The sequence below is a fragment of the Ctenopharyngodon idella genome, chromosome 23 (assembly GCF_019924925.1).
Source record: "Ctenopharyngodon idella isolate HZGC_01 chromosome 23, HZGC01, whole genome shotgun sequence".
In the NCBI taxonomy this organism is placed as follows: Eukaryota; Metazoa; Chordata; class Actinopteri; order Cypriniformes; family Xenocyprididae; genus Ctenopharyngodon; species Ctenopharyngodon idella.
The window spans coordinates 23,784,507-23,799,167 of record NC_067242.1 but is presented as its reverse complement, the minus strand read 5'-3'; the positions used below and the strand labels follow the sequence as shown (position 1 = coordinate 23,799,167).

Here is a 14,661-nt window from a genome sequence, read left to right as displayed (position 1 = left end):
GGTCATTGCAAAGGGCTGCAAAAATAACGTGATTGGCAAAGGTCTACGATTTGAGCTAGGAATTACAGAATGCCTTTTTAATGACTTGCTTGACAGCCAATAACATTTCTTCATCAAGAACACTAAAAGAGGAGTTGCCACCCAAGTTGTGAACTCAGTGTGTATGTGTGTGTGTGTGTGTCTCCTCATGCGTCCCTCTGTTGATTGAGCGGTCTTTTTTCTTAATGAAATATTGCTGGAAATTGATTTCCGTGGATTAATCAAGCCGAATTCCTTTTTGGATAATTAGCCCCAACTAATTAGACTAGCTAAAAACCTCTGTGACAAATTTTTGGCATTCATAAATGTAACTAAAGAAAACAGAACGATTTGAAATAATAATGTTATATCCTTTGATTCCGTTTTATGTTAATTATAATGCATATTAGAAAGCTCAGTGAGCAGTTCAACATGACAGTCCATTTCTGAAAACCATCACAAAGGCTTTCTTACTCATAAATGCTAGCGGGCATCTACAAGCCATCAGACAGACAGAAATCTTTTGCAAAGGCAATCTGATGGATTAGTATCAACTACCATTTTGCCCATCTTCTTTAAAACAGCCATTAATCCAATTAAGCGCCTAAGACTTGAGTAGAGCTTTGCAACAGTCAAGTGTTGTGTGGCAATGCAGCCCATGGCAGCTGGATCGCCTTCATGCAAGAAGATATTCTCTTTGAAGCCTATCACTGGCCCAGTGTTCAGTGCTGGTTGTTACCACTATAAACAGAACTTCCTCAGACTCACCTTGCGTCTCTCTCCATTGAAGCCTCTCCATTGCTCTGCCTTCTTTACAATGTAATTGAGCTCCTGGTTGGAGACCTCCATATCATGTGGAACAAAGAACGCTCCCTCAGTGCTGTGGAGCCGCTGATAGATATCTAACAGTCTCCCATCATTGTGAAGTCTGTAAAAAAGAAAAAAAGTTAATGCTTAACTTAAAAATGGCAGAATGTATGTTGTTGCTATTGAAATGCATAAATTGATTTTGTTGTAGAAAAACCTATCATCATGTCATTCCAAAAAAGGAACATAAAAACACCTTGTATTGTATCCTAATCTGTCATGAGACATAAAAGAACCAATGGCATTCACTGTTGTTGACGTAAATCCTGCCGTTTTTTAATTGAGCACAAGTGTGAATGATATTTGAGAGCCCCGAGTGGATATCAACTTAATTTCCGATCTGTTCCTCAAATAACACTGATGGAATATAGCAACTATTACGGGGTTGGAATGACATGGGAGCATGTAAATGATTAAGAAACTAACATGATCAACAAACTATTTCTTGGTTTGTTGCAAAGTTGCAGGAGAGAAGTTCAGAGTTCAAACGGGTTTTATGCCACCTTGTCACATCCTGGTCATTTTGCTGTCAAGGCTGTTAACATCTGACGAACAGCTCATCTGACCTTTCCAACACAGTGAAATTCTGATGAGCTTCAGCTCGGCAGAGAAGCAGGCCTGACCTGTCAATGTCAACCGGCAGAACAGAAGCGACTCTAGTCTACGGTAGAAGGTTCGCATAACTGAAAAGGTTTGACACATTTGTTAACTAATTCTGGTATTTTGTTCTCCCCTACATTCTACTCAGGCAAAAGTCTTGGACCTCTAAAAACTCTAAAGCATATCAAATAAAGCCTTCTCTCTCACTCATCACAGAGAAGGTTCTATGAGTGACTTTGGGAGTATGCTAGATTCTACAAGTAGTGTAGGAGGCTTGTTTGCTTGTGGTTTTGTAGGAAGGTTGTCTCTTCAGATCATACACTGATCCTAACGGTTTTTTTTTTTTTAAAGAACCTGAGCACATAGAGGTATCTGAATCTCTGTCTGGTGACAAAGTCTTGAGTCATATGACCACTACAGCGTGGTTATTGATATTAAGTCTCCTCAGACATCTCCAATACTCAGCGTATGAATCAACAGCCATGAAAACACACAGCTTGGCTTCTCTTCAAAATGCCTTGACCCTCCGCTGCAGAAAAGAGATTCTTCTTGCTCAAAGGGTAATGAGCTCTCCAGAAACATTTACCATACAAAGTATAAAAGATGAAAAGCAGTAGAGATAAAAATCTCTAAATATAATATATATTTATATGGAATATATTGATCCATTATTCTATCATGGGAAAGAAGTGTGTGATGACTTCTTTGCTATGGCATTTACATATGAAGATAACCCATTCATGCATTAACAAAATGAACAATTACCAGAGTACAGATATTCTGTTACATACTTAATACACATATGTGAAATAATATGCATCCAATCGTATTTCCATTTTAAATTATGCCAGGGTTTTATTGTAGACAGTGTAGGACCAGTGATGATGCTTTCAGTATTTGAAATAAAGATGCAAAACAATAATTGGCTTAAGATGCCTAAGGCGAGTTGAAAAATAGAAATAATATGCTTGCAGCAATATTTTGTTGCTGTGGAAGGTTTTGCTAACACTGTGATTCTGGGATGGTGATAGGAGGCCCATGGTCATGGATCCTTCTTCTCAGTTCCAGAACCAGATATGCCTCCAACCTTGTCGCTCCCTGAAAGAGTCTTCTATAAACTCTATAATCACTCAATAACAGGGGTGTCCAAACTCGGTCCTGGAGGGCTACAGTCTGGTAAAGTTTAGCTCTAACTTGCCTCAACACCCCTACCTGGAAGTTTCTAGTATGCCTAGTAAGACCTTGATTATTTGGTTCAGGTGTGTTTAATTGGGGTTGGAGCTAAACTCTGCAGGACAGTGGCCCTCCAGGAGCAGGATTGGACACCCTTGCTCTAAAAGCATATTCATTGGCTTGCAGAAAAAAAAGGTCAGTTTGACAGCCTCAACCAAACTCTAAGGATAATGGCATTTTCTGTGCTTTTTGTAGTCTTTCTGCTTCTGGAAGGCTGCCTTGAACCTCCCTCCGACACTCTATTGCCACTCTAGTTCCAAATCTGGACTCCAGGCAAATTAAAGTGAAAAATGTCCATTGCTATTCATCAAACATTTCTAGATGTGCTGTCTGGACATAGCTTGCAGCCCTGCTCTTAGCCACCTGCTCAAAATGTGAGTCTGGACCTGGGACTACATCAGGACTGAATCAAAAGGCAACAACAATCCAAAAGGAGGGACATCCAAAGACACAATTCATAGAATCTGTATAAGGGTGATTGTGCTTAGTCAATGTGACCTTAATGGCATTGGAATGTAAAAATACATTTCATGTGAACCTTTCAATGAGATTTGAATAAATCTTAATGTCAAATGTACAAGTAGTCCATTGATGACCTGAGAATGTGGGCTACATCCAGTTGTTTAATCTAGCTAACAGTTAAAGAACTGTTCCAAGGTCAAATTAAGCTATAAATGGGAAACCAAGACACTCCATAATCCAGTGGTGCTCAGTCCTGCTCCTGAAGATCTACCTTTAAAGCACCAAACAAGAAAATAAGGATTTGGTGTTTATGTTTTAGATACTAAACTTCGCAGGAAGGTAGGAGCAGGACTGATAAATCCCACCATTAACCACTTGAAACTATCCATAATAAAATATTCCTGACAAAATTTCAGCACAAAGAAATTTAGGGATCAGGAATTATACAAAGACCCAGGGAGAACTAGCACATTCTCGCATCAATCTGCCTCCCAACCAATGATATTGTCAGCTTGAAAGCCTCTCAACCAACCAGATGTTGAGCAGGAGAACCGTTCATTCACTGTTCACTGCTTTAAAACAGACACTTCAGTTGTGACACTATTCTCCTCTTATTTTAAAATAAAATGTTCACCAATGGTCCCACATCAAATGTCTTGTTGTGTTTATATATTTTCCAACAAATAGAATGATAAGATGCAAAACATGCCTCTTTCCGGCTTTGCAAGGAGTGAATCAGGGCTTGCTAAAATGTAATTAAAAACGGATAACAGTTCATTCTATCTATACGTGTAGCCTCAGGCGTTATTTTAGAAATAGGTCAGGCACTGTGTCAGTGCTTCTCTCCACACAGTGAATAGAAGCAGATAACCCATAAAAACGCACAAGCCTACTCACAATCAGACTGCTGGCCTACATTCACACAGCGCAGCCACTCTTCAGCTTTAACCCACGTTACATGCGCCAACTCTGCCATCCTAGAGATCCCGGCTGACACTTAACGTCGTCCATCCAGTGTGGGATATAAGCCCAGCCATTGAGACACAAGATGAAAGCTCTTTCTCTAAGACCTTTCTACACTGATTAGTGGAAAATCAGGTTGTTACAGTTTTGGGTCCTTTGTTTTATTTCCAGACCTTAAAGCTACAGTGTGTGATTACAGACCTAAATATTCAAACATGAAAAGTGATCCATGAACAGTCGATGCCATATCTATATCTGACATGTGTATTTCTTGACTTCTTGGTCCAAATTTAGCCTTAAAATCAAAGGTTTTTCATTTTTGTTAATATGATTTTGTGCATCATTCTCTTGCCCAGTAGCAGCAATTCGAACAATGAAAATTCAAAAGAATTTAAAATTGAGCCTATTCATTTTCTTAATGCTTGTTTCTGGTTTTATTATGCATGATCCTTAGTGGACATTATTTTTAAAAAAAATGGACATTTCAAGAAGGCAGTAAAGCTAAAACACGAACAAATTTGGTGCCTGGCAATATAATCGGAAACCCCAATGTTCATTGCGTCTGTCATGCATATTAACAAACCCTGTGAAGGTGATTTGAGCTCATCTTCATGTCATTTCTCTGATTATTCATTCTTTAATTTCATGAGAGTATTAAATCAAATTGCATTACATCAACACTTGGCTGTCAGATGATGGTAATGAGCAGAAAGCTCTTGATAGGGCCTGTTTATGATGCTTATGTGCTGGTGGACAGGACTTCATTGGCTGAATGTCCCTAAGGCGTTCCCTGTCCAAAAATACACTGCCATAATCTCAGACTCTGAATAGTGTGGACTGCAGTGTTGTGACACTTTTGACACTTCCACCAGGAAGGTCACACAAAAACTCTCAAATTGACAGCAAAGAACAACAGCAAAGAAAAAAAAAAATGCATTTTGGTTCTTATTGTGAAATTTAGTTTCTGGATATATAAATCATTTATTGCTTGGATGTGAGGAAAAAAAAAAAAAAAAGAAAAAAAAAAAAGTTTGAGCCAAAACACAAAAACACAGTCTCATCCTTCTTCCATCCAGCTTTTTCATCTTCTACTATATACAGACACGAAAAGATGCTATTAACTAGATCAATAAATGTCAAGTCGATTACATTTATAAGACAATGTTTGTTGCTTTCTGTTAAATGTAAATGTGTGGTGTATATGATAATATATCCCTCTGCTCAGTTGCTTGGCTACACTGCAAGCAGCCTTGTGTTTTCTCTCTCCCTCTTGTACAATTAAAAATGGCAAATGAAGAACGCCTCGTCAAGGTCAGGTGAGTTCCCCTATAAAATGAATGCCCTGTTCAGAGAACAGGATCTTCTTGCGACCACTTCTTGCACTCATGTTATCAGGCATTTTTGTCTCTCCCACTTAACTTTGCTTATTATTAAACCACCTATTTTGCATTATCAATGTATGTGTCATTGCCTGTTTATGTTATCTCTGGTTGTGGATTAATGTAATATAATTTGGGGCTCATCCTGGATTACACTCCTAGAGAAAGTTACATTCCTAGACCAAAATGTATCTAGAAATGATTTCATGTAGTTGGTGTTTAATTTCTAGTACTACAATGAATAAAATCCTGCAGTGAGATTCAGAGCTAGTTGTGTTAACACAGCCAGTTGGTTTAATTCAAGTTTTATATTTTGATTTTGCTATTGGACAATTTTCTGAAATGTCTTTGGAGGAAATGATTGGGAAAAAAGGTTGCAGAACCAAGGATGCTGCAAAAGTGAGTGCTCACAGTTAAGCAAAACGATAGGCAGTGGCATGAGGGCATGTGACAAATGAAACAGACATTCTTTACTTGAAGTTGATCCACTGGGACAACTCCAGAACAACTTGACAAACGTTTTGTTTTGTTTTTGTTTGATTGCTTTTAAGGTACTGTACCTGAGGAAGTAAACATAAAGAAAAGTGAAGGAGAGGATGCAGTGGACGCCATACAGGAAGAGTGTGATGATGATGCCTGCTGTACCCGACTGCTCCGTCCGAAAGAAATGCCAGTAAAGCTTGGCAGCATCCGCTAATGGTTCCTCTGCACTGTAGGACAGCCGCTGACCAAACAAAATCAAAACACATTTTACAAAATCACAACTGTCTCACAAATTTAAAATGTAAATATATAACTCTCTGACTGACAAATTTTAATTTTAGAATTTTTTTATTTTATCGTAATGGTATGAAACTTGGTAAAAGTTTTGGCACTTGCTATGTGAACACACACACGCAAAATAAATCATGGACATGATTCAAAAAGGTTAAAAGATCCCGAAAAAAAAAAAAGGAAAAAAAAAAAATAGCCACACCTCATGGTCAAAAATGACTGCATTGAATATAAATGGGAAACAAATTTAATCTAGTGGAACAACAAAAACAAAATCTTACTGAAAGCTCATTTTTTGAGATATCAAGCTCAAATTTGGAAAACAACTTGTTTAGATTTATCGCCTTGATTTTCTCAAAGTTTTAAAGTAAAACGTTTTTTGGAAAATATATTTTATAAAAAATTGAAAATAGTTTTTTTGTGCATTTTTCATAACAATAAATGTAAAAAAAAAAAAAAAAAAAAAAAAAAGAGAGAGAGAGAGAGAGAGAGAGAGAGAGAGAGAGAGAGAGAGAGAGAGAGAGAGAGAGAGAGAAAATGTAAAATTCTAAAACTTTAAGTTCACTTTTACAAACTTTTTTAGTTCAGCAATAATCTGCCAAATGTCGTCTTTAAAAAAGGAGACCAAACTTAAGTCTGCTCCAAAGCATTCAAGATTTATGACAGTTTAATTTGGAAATTAAATTTTCAGGTCTATGCTCAAAAAGTGAATAAATGCATTACTGCATAAATATAATTTAGTACCATAAAATCCCCTAAAAATTTAAAATATTAAATAAACATTATCAAACTAAAATTTAGTACATTCATTTCATTGAAATAATAATAATGATAATAATAAAAATGGTCATTGAGCACCAGAGGGTTAAACACATAATTTGCAAAGGGAGAACAATTCTGCCATTTTTCAAGTTGGCCCATCTTAGGCACAAATTCTGACAAATCCAGGCAATGTTCTGTAGAGCAGCACTGGGCACAGCCCTTACAGCTTTCCACTTTTCTGTTCAACACAAGTTTTTTTTTTTTACAGGATTTCTTTACAATCTGAATGTACATAATTCAATTCAAATCTGTATAGTACTTTTCACAATACATATTGTTTCAAAGCAACTTTATGAAAGTGTACTTTCTTTAAGAAGGCCTACACCATCTACCACGTAGTTTATTATCATTATATTATATTATCTGCAAGTACAGTCTTTTAAAAATACAAGATTTGAAAAGCACTTCTTTTCACAAGGGAAAACAATTATATTATATATATATATATATATATATAAAAACCTGAAAAATTAAAAGAGATGGGTATATAATATTTCCATAACTTGAAATTAAGGGGTTAGTGTTTGGAACAGCCAGTTTTTTGGGTGATGCCACATCTACATTGGTTCTTCATCATTATTCTATATATTCATAATATCACAATATATTCTGACAATATATTACAATTCTAAATGTTTCTTCTTATGTTTGGATCTTTATGTTTCTAAACTTCTGAATGTACAGTGTATTATCATATGTAAATGCAATTCAAAATTCCCAACACAACATACACCTAAAATCCTGAATAATCTTCTCTCTATACAGTCTGTCCATCTCATCCTTGCTCTCACATTCAGTTTTATTTGTAAAGTGACTTTGCTAAGATAATGTGAAACTTCTATTTACAGTCCAGAAGTGTCCACGTTATTTTAAGTGACTTACCCCCAGGACGGCATCCACAGCGAAGACCGCCAGAGGGTCCAGCACTGTCCACACTGCCGCAGCCATGATAAACTTTGACAGGAAGGAGGGCGGTGAGCCAAACGCTAGCTGACAGCCCCATCTGATCAGGAGCAGCAGTAGCGTAGCTGCATTCAAGGTCAGGGGGCCCAGCAGCACCAGCAGAACCTCCTCCAGGGTAGATAGCAGCGAACCCTGATAGACCAGATCCACCGTGTGCACACCCAACCCAAATCTGCCCAGAGAGAGACATGACAGGAAATTGATTTAGCAAGATAATCAAATAAAAAAAATAAATAAATAAAAAAAAACGTCATATAATGGTTGCGAAAATTGTAAACTAAATCAATTCCAAGTTATGTGGTGTTGTTACACTCTTAAAAACAAAGGTTACTAAAGGGATTTTTTTTTTTGCAGCAGTGACAGATAAGACCATTTTGGGTTCCCCAAAAAACCTTTCAGTGAATAGTTCTAAAAAGATTTTTTTTTTTTTTTTTTTAAATGTGAATAGTTTAATAATTTAAAAAACCTTTTTCCAACTAAGAAGAACTTTTATTTTTAACAGTGTAGGCAAGATGTAAAGTAAAACCTTTTATACATGACTGTTTATACATGCATAGCAATAATGAAAGTTGAAAACAATTGAAAATCAAACAACAGCACAAAATAAAGCAAAAGAACTTACACTGATATGTGTTTTTACACAAAGTTTCATGTCTTTCCTAATCTACCATCATCTCTCTGCTCATTAATTCCTCTCTAATGTTACCTGAGAATCTCTTCCACTCTTCATTTCACCTATTCGGCCCATTTCTGCTGCTCATGTTCACCACTCCGGCTGTTCTACATACAAGCATTTTCCAACACTTACTGTAGGTTATGTCTTTCTAATAAATTTTCATTTTTAAGATGATACTTTAGATTTATAGTCACATTCAAGCTGATTTAATTCAGCTCAATTCGAGATTCAACTTGAATCAGTTTTGTTATATTATTCAGTCTGAGATTCAACTTGAATCCATTGCTTTCAAGTTTCAATTTGATTTGATCTGCATATTCTGTATATGATACAATTACAGATCTGATTCTATTCTATTGTCAAATATGAAACGCACACTTCATGTTTGTTTTAGGATGCTTTGCTGTAAATTACATCAACAGATCTAGCCACCTAACACAACTCACTCCAGCGTTTACAACAGGACCTGTGTTGGTAATGAAGAGTTTTTCCACATGCTTGTGGTGCAATAAAATCCACAGAACACATGTTGTTGTGTAGACGGGTGGGACTCATTTGGCACTGCAAGGTTGTGTGCTGATTTTGGAGTGTGTTTGAGTGTGTAGGAGTGGAGGGGGGTGGTATTTGTGAGAATGCTGGGGGTAATGAAATGTGCGTGGGGTAGAGTGAGAGAGAGACGCTAATGACTGCGGGGCGTGCGAGCGTGTGTGTGTGTGTGTGTGTGTGTGTGCTGTCAGTTTGCAGCTGATCTCTGACCGCTACTGTGGTCACCAGCCCTGTAGAGAAACGCTCGCAGCGGACAAACGGACAGACATGTGGAACATGTCATGAGCCTATGACCCCAGCTCTGTGTTTTCCACTTGTTTCTCCCTCATCTGTCCTTCTTTACATTCCTCTCATCTTCTGTCAGTCGTTTTCCATTATTTAATGATCGGATTTGTTTGGCAACAACACAACTTGGTGCGTAAGAATTTTCACTGAGTGACTTCTGGATGATAAATTAAATTAACACCACATGCAAAATAGAACCACACTGTGGTATCACACAGGGTTTTATGATGAAACATTGTCCACACAATAGGAGAAGATAAATTCTTTCCAAATGGACACTTAAAGGCCCGTACCACCGCATGTTAAAATCAACTGACTTTCCCCTCATGAGGTTGTTAAAGTTCAGACAAGCCTTGTAAAAGACGCATGTGTATGCGTTTGTTTGCATGCATATAAATGTACACGCACGACATATGACAACAGCGCATGAATCACCTGCATGCATTTTTTTTTTTTTTTTTTGTGTGAGTGTGTGTTTCCAGTGAATTATTGTAAGCAGACATTTGTAAAGGTCAGCATATCCTCTCCTGGAATATTTCTGCATGTATTTGTGTGTTTGGAATAATGATGAGTTTGACACTGTTTGTTTGTGAATGATTGTTCTGTGCGGATGGTCATGCACGTCTCACCTGTTGATGGGGATGTGTTGAGCCTGCAGAAAGAGCCACTGGCTGCAGTAATGCAGGTACAGACGGGGAAACCACATTACACTGAACAGGAAAATGCTCAAACTGATCTGAGACAGATGAGGACGTGGACGGCAGGACAAATCGAGCAGCGACGGGAGGAGACGCACTGCCAGACGTGTTCTCTTGGCCGTCCCGCAACACACAGGGGCAGACCTGTGCAAACTGTGTCGGTGAGATCTGGGGACAACACATATGATTCTTTAAGCTTAAGCTTTGAACATATGAAGAGTCACTGTGGATGAATATGAATGAATAAGTATGAAAAACAAAAACCGTTTCATTTTCATTTAACATGTCTGACTGAAATCATTGCAAATTTAGGTTTCGGGGATAAAATTTAGATCACATTATAATACAGATCATGTTAACAGCTGTGGCTAGCAAGTCCAAATATCATTAAATCAAATTTTTTGTTGTGATGTGGTAATGATACATTTCTAAAAGGAGAAAAAGTTATTAAATTATTAGTTATTTAAATAGTGATGTTTTCTGTAATGAGTAAGGGTTAGGGGATAGAATATACAGTTTGCCCAGTATAAAAATCATTATGTCTATGGAAAGTCCCCATAAAACATGAAAACCCAACATTGGGTTGCATTTATTTGATCAATAATACAGTAAAAACAGCTATATTTTGAAATAACCGTTTTCTATTTTAATACATTTAAAATCTAATTTATTCCTGTGATGACAAATCTGAATTTTCAGAAGCCATTACCCCTGTCTTACACGATCCATCAGAAATCATTCTAATATGCCAATTTTCTGCTCAAGAAACATTTCTTATTATTATCAATGCTGAAACCATGATGCAATAAAAAGTTCTAAAGAACAGCATTTATTTGAAATGTTCTAACATTTTGCTAAAAATGTCTTTACTGCAACATTTAATTTAATGTGTTCTTGCTAAAAAAAAGTATTAATTTCTTTAAAAAAAAAAAAAAATTAAAAAAAAATACTGTCCCCAAACTTTTGAACAGTAATGCAACATTCAAGCAATCACAGCTGACTAAGATATGAAAGATCACATCTATAATACTACATCTACACCAAAACACCTTTCTGTAAATCCACAACACCCTAGACAGAGTCAATGTGTCAGGGATGCTTCCCTGTCAAGCCGCATTACGCCACAGCGGCAAATAAATTCTGACTTGCATCCCCTCTCTAATGAACGTATCAATGATATATGAACAGATGTATTTTTAGCCGCCTGCGCAGACTAGCTTTTCAAGAGAGAATGTCTAATGCAATGTGAAATCTGTTATTGCCACAAAACTGATTTTTATTGCTATAGCTCCACTTCTTGAGGTTTCTTTTAAAGAAAGTGTGACGTTAGAGCATGTACATGAAATGTGAGGCAGAAAAGAAGGTAATGTGTTACATTCATCTGTGTTATTACATTCAGACTTTGTACTATTACTGTTGTTCACAGACAGGGTTAGTGATTTGAACAAACCTCTAATTACACTTTGGCTTGTAACTCATCCTGCAATGTTTGTGCTATATGGAAGTAAGTGATACTAAGTGAAACGTCAGAATTATTACAAGTAGTGTGAAGTGTGGCGTAGGTGCAGGTCATGACGTGTGTTGGCAGGGAAGATGGGCAGTGAGGTGGGATTGATTTATGGCCTAATGCCTGTGAGGCAAAGCACAGCAACCCTGAGAACTATCTGTGCCTTCAGTTACTGCTTCAAATCTGGAGTCACTTAAAAGCTGGACGTCTTTTTCTATTTGCAGAATTAAGTTATTTGCTTTCACTTTTTCTGTTTTGGACTATAAAGGGATTGTTTTGTAAACGTGCCAGAGCCACTTTTTACCCCCTCCATCAGAGAAGATTTTGAGTCACCCAAAGTGCTAAAGAGGGTCAAAAATGAAACCAGAGGTGATGGGAGTAAAAGAATGAAAGCAGAACTTATTTTAAAAAAGAAGACAGAAACATTATGCTGACTTCTACAATAACCCATTTTGACCCGCATGAGGCATCATCGCATGATTCCTTCATAAATAAGCCAATGCCAAAATGCACTGCAATATATCTTAATGTATATTATTAATGTCAAATATTGAACAAATGTACAAGTTAATTAAAATGTACCATTTTGCCCAATATCATATGTTTCTATTAGTTTGTTTTTTGTTTATTTGTTTTTTTATAACATGCTATTGTCAAATCTTATTGGAACAAGAGTCTAGTCTCTTGTCCGCTTTACACAAGGAGCTCTATTTGTGAATATAGTGTTTCAAATCAGTCACTCTTGTGTATCATTTAGTTAGGATACTCCCTTAGAAAGTAGCAGATTTAGATACAACCCAGGATCATAAGAAATGCATGACTGCATGCCAACATTTCTGCAAACATTTTAACAAAACAAACAACAGCAAAAACATTTTACACAGACATTTTACAGCAATTTTCAGCAGAAATGAACACTATATGCAGTAAAATGGCAACAATTTTCCTTTTCACACAAATTTTGATTATGGGGCAAATCATTGATAAAGAGGTGTGGTTTCTTGCACAATTCTATGTTATGACCTCAAAACACTTACCTGTCAGCTAGAAGGGTGGAAGTGGAGCTGGGAAGGGTGGAAACCCAAGTGGAGCTCAGGAGACCTGGAGGGCCATGGCAGAGCTACAGGTTTGCGGGGCTGAGGTGGAGACGGGGGCTCGGCAGACTGGGGTGGAGCCAGTGGGAGTAAGGAGGAGAAATGAGCCAGAAAGTGACCCAGACCCAAGCAATGAAAAGGCAGACTCACAGCGGAACCGATGGAGGAAGGAGCCAGGGCAGAGCTAGGAATCCGATGGAGTGAGGTGGAGCCAGGAAGGGTGGAGACCCAGGCAGAGCTGAGGAGACAAAGACCCAGGCTGACACCGTTGGCCTGGAGGGCCATGGCAGAGCCACAGGTTTGCGGGGCTGAGGTAGAGACGGGGGCTCGTCAGACTGGGGTGGAGCCAGTGGGAGAAAGGACAACAGTTGAGCAGGAAGGAAGGGGGGGCCTGCTGGAGCCGAAGGCCTGGAAGTCCATGGTGCAACCAGGGTGATGACTGACCAAGGTGAAGCCAGAGGAACAAGGGAGCCCGGAATGTGGCTTCAGGCTCTAGCTCCGAGGGTGAACTTCTCCATCCGCGGAGGGTCCTTGGCGGGCTTTGGCTCTGGTCTTGTGGTTTGTTGCAGTAGGAGCAAGGAAGCATAGAGGCAGGATCTAGTAGCAGCAAACTTATTTATTTGCAAAAGTGAAACAAAACTAATACACGTAGGAGAACACAATCTAAAGAAAACAGCAAACCAATACCAATACCTAATACCAATACCAATACCAGCAGACTTACTAATAGATGTAAGAACGGACAGGGAACTGAGCTGAACAGGGACTATATATACACAGACAAAATGAGTGAATTTACAAGGGGCAGAGGGACACAATAGGTTGCTATTGTAACAAACAGACACACAATAGGAAACTAAGGAAGATGTTAAATAAATACAGGAACCAGGAACATAGGACTAAGCCAAAAACCAAAATGATAGCACTAAAATAGAACATAACCCTAACATTAGCATAGTGCATGATTTGTAAACTAATACATGTTGACATTTTCATCACATAATCAGTGCCATATGTGTGGCATTTTTGACGTAATAAACTTGCTTGGTAGTTTACCTGATACAGCACTGCACTCGCAATGCAAAACACTCGGCTATGAGTCCTGCAAAACGCAAGTCACAACACTCAGCAAATGCATTGCTACCACAAATTTTCTTTTGTTAATTCTATCAATTAGGTTTAGTTTAGGGTTTTGTGTAGTGGGTAGGTTAATTTTAGCGTCACACTGGACATTTCATTTACAAACTGCTGTGATTCATCCAACAACCAATGTAATAAAATGTTGTTTCAGAGGAAACTGAACATGCTATTTAGCACAAGTCACTGGACATTTCACTCTAAAAAAAGTGCAGTGAAACATGCTACAAGCAACACAATATGTGAAAATGTAAAATGTAACCCACAGGTACAGGTAATGGAGAAAAAATAAATAAATAAATTGCTTATAGCGCCTCTTGTAGACATGTCACCTGAAAAGCACAGCAAAGCTACCCAGAGCAATGCATTTCAGATTTTGGAGAAATGTAGGCAGAGTCACATATTTCCAATGAGCTTGCACAATGTGTGCCTACATTACTACACAGAGATCTCCACAGATCTCAGTAGAATCATTCTACTGATTAACCTTCTCCAGCATATTTGTTTATTTAATATTAATGTCAAATTCTGTACATTTTTATTATTTACATATTATTATTTTGTTAAACCCCTTTTCTAATATAACCTTCAATCAATAAACCTGCTAGCATGACATCACAGAGACCTTTGATTCTTT

The 14,661-nt window shown here is 37.8% G+C and overlaps 1 protein-coding gene across 6 annotated transcripts in view; it reads right to left on the bottom strand.

Annotated features, from left to right (window-relative positions):
* Positions 1–14,661, bottom strand: part of ofcc1 (orofacial cleft 1 candidate 1) — a 116,014-nt gene that overhangs the window by 34,096 nt on the left and 67,257 nt on the right. For all 6 annotated transcript variants that reach the window (XM_051881840.1, XM_051881839.1, XM_051881843.1 and 3 more), the window contains 4 exons: positions 10,218–10,454; positions 8,001–8,253; positions 6,083–6,246; positions 787–946 (listed from right to left, as the gene is read on the bottom strand). In XM_051881840.1, coding sequence (XP_051737800.1) covers positions 787–946; positions 6,083–6,246; positions 8,001–8,253; positions 10,218–10,454 — 814 coding nt within the window. The remainder of the gene's footprint in view (positions 1–786; positions 947–6,082; positions 6,247–8,000; positions 8,254–10,217; positions 10,455–14,661) is intronic.